General features: G+C 40.5%; 1 protein-coding gene across 1 annotated transcript; it reads left to right on the top strand.

Moving 5' to 3' along the window:
• LOC134617027 (kelch-like protein 40a) lies at positions 1-5059 on the top strand. Its single transcript, XM_063462174.1, has 6 exons — positions 1-1134; positions 1280-1440; positions 1734-1841; positions 2282-2467; positions 2720-2869; positions 4880-5059. Exons 1-6 carry the CDS (start codon positions 1-3, stop codon positions 4989-4991), a joined length of 1851 nt encoding a protein of 616 aa, XP_063318244.1. The 3' UTR covers positions 4992-5059.
• The last annotated feature ends 2364 nt before the right edge of the window (positions 5060-7423 follow it).

Below are 7423 nucleotides of genomic sequence, written 5' to 3'. Positions count from 1 at the left end.
ATGGCTGCCATGACTATAGATCCAGTGGAGCAACCTCGGATGTACCAGCAGACCCTGCTTCAGGATGGACTGTGTGACCTCTTAGAAAATGACAGATTTGTGGATTGTGTCCTCAAAATCCAGGACAAGGAGTTCCCCTGCCACCGCTTGGTTCTGGCAGCTAGCAGCCCCTTCTTCAAGGCTATGTTCCTGTCTGACTTGGAGGAGAGCAAGAAGAAGGAGGTTGTCCTTAAAAATGTGGAGCCTGGGGTTATGGGGATGATCCTGCGGTACTTGTATACATCTGACATTAATCTGACAGAACAGAATGTCCAAGATATATTCATGGTTGCCAACATGTACCAGATCCCCTCCATCTTCTCTGTGTGTGTGTCCTATCTCCAAGAAAAGTTGGTGCTCGGGAATTGCTTGGCTATCTTCAGACTGGGGCTGCTTCTGGATAGTCCCAAGCTTGCTCTTGCCGCGAGAGACTTCATCTGCGAGCGCTACCAGGTTGTTGTCAGGGACCAAGACTTTCTGCAGCTAGCTCCCAGCGAGGTGGCCATCATCATCACCTCAGACGCCCTTAATGTTGAGCGGGAGGAGCAGGTGTTTGAATCCCTGATGGACTGGGTCAAGCATGACGAGACCAATCGGGTCAAAGATCTGCCCGAGCTGTTGCACTGTGTTCGCTTCAGACTCATACCTTTGGATTACTTCAAAGAAAAAGTGGAGCGTCACCAGTACATCCGCTTCAGCCAGGACATCAAGAAGGAGCTGGATCTCGTCAGGGACGCTCACAGAGGGCGGCTCCCTAAGCCAAAGAAGCCTGCAAGAGATGGGGCAAAGGGGGGTGAAGGCAGTGAGGATGAGGAAGATGATGAGGAAGATGATGAGGAAGGTTACCTGCCAGGCATACTCAACAACAATCCTCGTTTTGGGATGTTTGAAATGGACCTCGTACTTATGATCAGCGCCACAGGGACTGTGGCCTATGACCCGGCAGGAAACGAGTGCTTTGTTGTGTCAGAATCCACTGAAATTCCCAAGAATCACTGCAGCCTGGTGACAAGAGAGAACCAAGTGTTTGTTGTGGGAGGGCTTCTCTACAATGAAGAGGACAAAGATGAACCATTCAGCTCCTACTTCCTGCAGGTAGTGTGTAATTTATGAAAACCATTAGTAGCTCTTTACAACCTGAACTCTGACGATGGCTCCTTTTCAAATCTTAAGCTATTTTAAAAATATTTCTGGATTCTTTTGTATTTAATTCCTCTCACATCACTTTTTTTATCCCCAGTTTGACCCAGTCAGTTCAGAATGGTTAGGGATGCCTCCACAACCCAACCCACGCTGTCTGTTCGGCCTGACTGAAGCTGAAAACTCAATCTTTGTTGTTGGAGGAAAGGAACTGAAGGAAGGCGAGCACGCACTAAGCTCAGTCATGATCTACGACAGACAGTAAGTTTAATATGCTCTAGTGCAATGGAAATTGCACATCTTATCTAAATTATGGCCATCTCTCTTGGAAATATAATTGCATACGATAGTAAATACAATTTGTTTAAACTTTGACCTTGAAATTCAAAATCATCAAGTCCGGAAATGTGTGTTTTCCTTATGAAAGGAACAAAACAGCAACTCCCAATCCTCGTTTCTTCTTAGAATCACAGTTTGCATGAGTCACTCACTTTATCATCTGCAGAGTCTGTTCATGATGGTACATGTTCTTCTTCATTTGCACATCTGCACAGGTCTTTCAAATGGGGAGAATCTGATCCCCTGCCTTATGAGGTGTATGGCCATGGAACTGTATCACACAAAGGGCTCATCTACGTCATTGGAGGAAAGTCTGAAAGCAGGTAAGTGCACTACAGGCTTTAAAAACCCACATTTTTATGATAATGTTGGTAGGAAAAAAAAGAAAAATCATTATTAAACCTCATGCATCAGTCTCATAGTTTTATTTTATTATTATTTAATTATTTTTTGTTCTGCTGATTTTGTAACTCAGTGTATAACTTTGGCTAAACAGAACTTTTAAAGTCTGCGGTGGCTGAGCACAATTTTTCATTTTTTATTTTAATGGGGATCAGACCAAAAACCAACCAACTTAAAAAACAAATAAATAAACAGCCCTGGCTCCTACAAATTCAAAAACATCAGAAATGCCCACTTCTTTCAAATTAGAACAGGATTAGAACATATATGATGAAAGTTATGCATGAACTCAAATAATCCGTTTAAAAAAGCATATTTTGTCTGTTTGTTTGCGCATGCGTGTTTGCGCGCGTGTGTGTAGGAAGTGCATGAGAAGAGTGTGTGTCTACAATCCCACTAAGTTTGAATGGAAGGACCTGGCCCCTCTGAAAACAGCCCGCTCTCTGTTTGGTATCGCCGCCCACAACGACCAGATCTTTGTGGTAACAGGAGTCACAGACTCAGGCCTCACCAGCTCTGTGGAGGTCTACGACATTGCCAGCAACAAGTGAGACAATGTTTTATTATATATATATGACTCGCTTTATTATATTTATATAAAACCCACTTTATCTACTCGTAACAAGGGGAAGCATCTGTCCGCATTAGTGAAATGACTCACTGAGCACAAACAAGAGATCATTAGATCATAAAACTCCACTCGTGGTACTGGTACGGGTGTCATTCAGTATTATTGAAGCTTGTTTAACACCATCACGTCCCCGTGTGTGTTTGTGTCTTTATTGTCCTGTTATTCCAGGTGGTCTGAGTTCACAGAGTTCCCTCAGGAGCGCAGTTCCCTTAATCTGATCGCAATGGGGGGGTTCCTGTACGCTGTGGGCGGCTTTGCCATGATGCCCAGTGAAACCAGTGAGGAGCCCGTCCCAACAGAGATGACTGACATTTGGAGGTGAGAGCCTACTAGACATAACAACTGAATGTAAGGTCACCACAGTGGCAAAACAAAAAAGGAGGAGAATCACTTTATACAAACAAATTATCATTTTGGTGATGAAGGGATTTTAGTGAGCGAATTTTACTGAATAATTTTATCCAACAGTAAACTTTTATTCAGACTCCTTGTAAGAGTTTCAGAGTGAAAGACTGTCTTTAAAGTTTATAAAGTCTGCTGTTACAAAGGCTTATATTAAACATGTCCAAAGTATAAATAATGAAGTCATGTACAAACAATCCTTATGAGCCAAAGCTAGGGATTCAGGCTGCTCTAAACACTCAAATCCAATTGTTGGTGTTTTGTTTTTTTCCTCTTCACTCTGCACGATGACGAGAGACGCACAGCCTGATCAGTTTGAATCAGCCTGATTGGTTGTAAGCACAGAGGCCCCACTGTCCTGCTGTTCAAAACCTCTGCTTAGGAGTGGCAGCTATTGTCAGACAGGGGAAAGGACACTGAAGGAGCTTGTTTTACATAGTGGATGAACTGACAGGCGACACCAAGGTCCACTATGGGATAAATAAGACCTATACAAACACAACAATTCTGAACAATGCAAAGTAAAAATACAAGAATAATATTCTGGAGTTGTAAATGAGCACAATAGGTTTATGTTAAATTCTTATGGTAGTCTGAGAAGCCTGCTGCTGTTACAGGGTCCCAGTGCTCCTGTTTTTCTGTATTTTCAGTAGCATTAACAGACACTTCAGTTAATAGTAAAATGGACATTTCAGTTTATGTTACCATTAGCAGGCATTTCCTTTCACTGTAACTCATTAAATTAACCTCTTTACATCTTTAAGCATACATGTCTATGCAATTACAGCTTATCTGGTATTTGCTCAAAAATTCTTCATCTTTTTTATAATCTGTACTTATCACTAGGACATTTAATTACTGGTACTTGTCGCCGAGTGCTTGCTCACAGGAGGTCGACTGATTGTTGAGGTTTTCTCTGTGTCATTATAGAGTCTTTACTTTATAATATAAAGCACCTTAACCTCCTAGGACCTGGCGTCCACATATGTGGACATCACATTTTGGGTTATTTAGACTAAAATACTCAATTTTGCTCTACATGGGCCTGATATCCACTTACGAGGACATTATACTGCTACTGTTCTATCAAAATTTTAAACGAATATCCTCATATGTGGCTCTTATTTTTCTTAAAAACAAAAATAAGGTTAAAAAAAAATCTGTTAATTCTTTGTTTTTACATTCATCGGGCCCAAATATCAAAGAGAAATTAAAAATGCATGTCGTGGAAGAGTTCGGGTCTTAGGAGGTTAAGGTAACTGTTTTGATTTGGTGCTAAATGAACAAAACTGAATTGAAAGCAATTTTCAACCAACACTTCACAGTGAAGATTATTATTTTGGTGATGTAGGAGAAATCTAAACATACTCCATATTCATGGATTATTTTTCAAGGAATTTTGGTAAATTATAGCAAAGAAATTAATTTGACAAAATCACAATATTTGGACCATTTTATGTGTTTTTAAACATTTCTTGAGGTAAGGTTTCAGCAACAAAGCACAATCTGAGGCCACACATCAAATAAGAGCAGAATAGCAGGAAAATCACTGAATAATTAGTAACCTTCATTTATGTTCTTTCAGTTGTCAAAAGAACTCGTGGAACTAAAATAAAAACATTTGACCTAAACTACAATTTTGACATGTTTTAAAGATTTGCATCTAAAGCTGATGGACTTGGACTTGCTAATGGTACATAGGCATTGATTAGGATCTTTTCAAAACATTTGTTGTCAGGTATAATAATGGCTGCTGTCTACGGTGCTGTTAATAATAGCTTCATTTGATACACAGCTGTCAGGAATTCCTTTTGTGCCTAATCATTCTGTCTAGATGAAAAATATTGAGATTGCATTTGTTATTACTGTATGCTTTCCTAAGATGCTATGAGGGGAACTCAGCTGACTTATTTATCTTCTCTATAGATATGATGAGTCGGACAAGTGCTGGACTGGGATACTGCGTGAGATTAGCTACGCGGAGGGATCCACTATTCTTTCGGTGCGTCTCAACACTCTGCGCCTCACCAAGTTATAACTGTACCAAACTGTTGGCGCCATGAGGTGAATCGTAACTTTAGCGCTGTGTTAAACGGATGCATTGATTAGCTGAGGGTCAGAGAATGTTTCAGGGTAAAAAGGGAACGTGGTGCCCGGGGATGAAAAAGAGTGTTATGAAATAAGCATCAAAAGAGTTTTATCTCTCTTTTGCAGTGGGGGGAGACATATACATGCTGTAGCAGGACACGAGTTAGAACATCGCACAAAAATGTATTTTCTAAAATGCTAAAGTGTTCCTTTGTACATGTTTTTGTAATATCATTTCTTGATGTTTATTATCTGTCATGCTTCATTTTAATGGTAATAAAATATCAGATTGTTATCTTGCTTTCAGTGCTGCCCTTTGCTTATAAAGCATGAACAATGCTGGAGCCGTCCTCAGAGTGCAAATGATTTTATTTAACTTCATTAAACATTTTGTTCAATAACGTCTTTACATGGCAACACAAGAGAGACACTGTCAACTTTACACTGACAGTAAGCAAATATCACGAGTAAGGAAGTACTTTCAAATGTAAACACTTGTTTCCAGTTGACACCTGAGCACTAAAGAGCATCACCGTAAAACTCAAAAGAAACCAACTCTTTATCCACATCACTAGCTCCCTGTCTGAGGTACTTTTAGGTTAGCTTTACTTCAGTTTCAGTTTACAACACACACACACGCCACAAAAACCAAAAACTGGAACTAAAATAAACACCAGCATGACTCTGACGGAATCTGACGCCGAACATGTGAGCGTACAAAACTATTCTGCAGAAAATGCGTTGCATTGTTAACGTGACGCCAACAATTGTGATGTCTTTTAGCTTTATAAATTGTCAGTGAGCTCCAAAGCCAGGCAGGCGGTGCTAGCATTTATGTAAACGTGCTCCCCGTAACAGCAGGTGAAATGTTTACCGTGTTAGTCTCACATCTCTCAATTAGCACTAAACAGAAACGACAGCTGAAGCTATAAGTGTTGCCTATATTTGGCCACAAATTAACTAATTTGGCAAAATAAATACTTTGACCTGATTATGAAGAACGCTGAGCAATCATGTTGTTACAACCTGAGGGAAACGTGAATGTCTCAACTAATTTTGATGTACAAGGGGTGATTTTGTTTTTCTAAAATTCCTCGCCCACTTACATTGTTTTAATCTCTGTATTAATACATTATTAGGACCGTAGTCAGCTGAGTGGCAGGTCGGTGCCAACAAACTCTCTGCCAGGCCTCACCAGAGCTCATTCAAGTCACTGAAGTGGACGTCTACACCGTGTCTGTGCTGTTGCATAAAGTTCTAACAGACAGTCCAAGAAGTTTCGGTGTATGATATCCTGTTATTATATTTGTATGCCTAACATTCATTTTTATGCATCTCTCTGTGTTATGCATCCACGCGTTTTACAAATGCAACTTGCTAGCAAAGCTTGCTTGCATTAGTTAATAATCCTTGTGTAAATATGGTCACTTCTAGCTTCAAAAACCCAACATTGCAACAGCCACAGTTAAAGTTGACACTTCAGAACAGGAGTTCACAAACCCACAGGCGATGTCACGGTGGCCCCCTCCATCTTTTATATACAGACTATTGTGTGGGACCAGTGGGAAAAGTCTGGGATCCGTGAGCATGCCAATCCATGTTGTAAGTAACAAGATATTTTACAGCTAATGAAAACTTTGACCTGCTTGTCTCACTAGAGAAATAAAATAGATGAATACATTTAAAATAAATGCAGCGGAATAAACTATCCATGCAATCCAGTTAATGGAAGTAAGTTGTTGTTACTGCGTATTTATTTACAGTCTTGTAGGTTGTGGATTAATGGAATACAGCTGGTCCATCTGTTATCTGACTGTGCACTCAGACAAAAACTAAAAGCCTCTGTAATCTGAACTGAATTTCACAAGCAGGAGGTTCAGTCTCTCCTCTGGAATGTTAGCCGGCAGTAATTCAGCAGAGTATCCCCTGAATAAAACTGTCATAGGCAGCATTAGGAACCTCCACTGCACTGCCTATGCTTTATATTCCTCCTCTGACGGTTCACAGCAGCCTGACACAGTCACTAAAGCTACTTCCATTGTTCCCTTAAGCAACATGGGCCATTAGTGGTTGGAGACCTCTTCTGTCACACACCCTTTTGATAAACATCTTGCAGCTTGTCTCTGGTGTTATTGGTCAGAGGACATTGAATTCACTTCAGTGTCCATGAGGGTTAAGAAGAGCTTTCTCTCTGCACGTTACTGTAGTTATTGTTATACTGAGGACCGACTTTTTATAACTTGCCTGTAGCCTTTTCCAGTTCCAGATATCAACAAAGCACTAATATGCAGTATGAGCCCATCTGTACATATTTCCACATGACACTGGCTTTCATACAAATATCAGAAACCAGATTGTTGGTGCAGACCTCCCTAACCAAAG

The sequence above is a fragment of the Pelmatolapia mariae genome, linkage group LG18 (assembly GCF_036321145.2).
Source record: "Pelmatolapia mariae isolate MD_Pm_ZW linkage group LG18, Pm_UMD_F_2, whole genome shotgun sequence".
Taxonomy (NCBI): Eukaryota; Metazoa; Chordata; class Actinopteri; order Cichliformes; family Cichlidae; genus Pelmatolapia; species Pelmatolapia mariae.
Note: the sequence above shows the minus strand (reverse complement) of the source record. Positions and strands in the feature narration are given on the sequence as shown.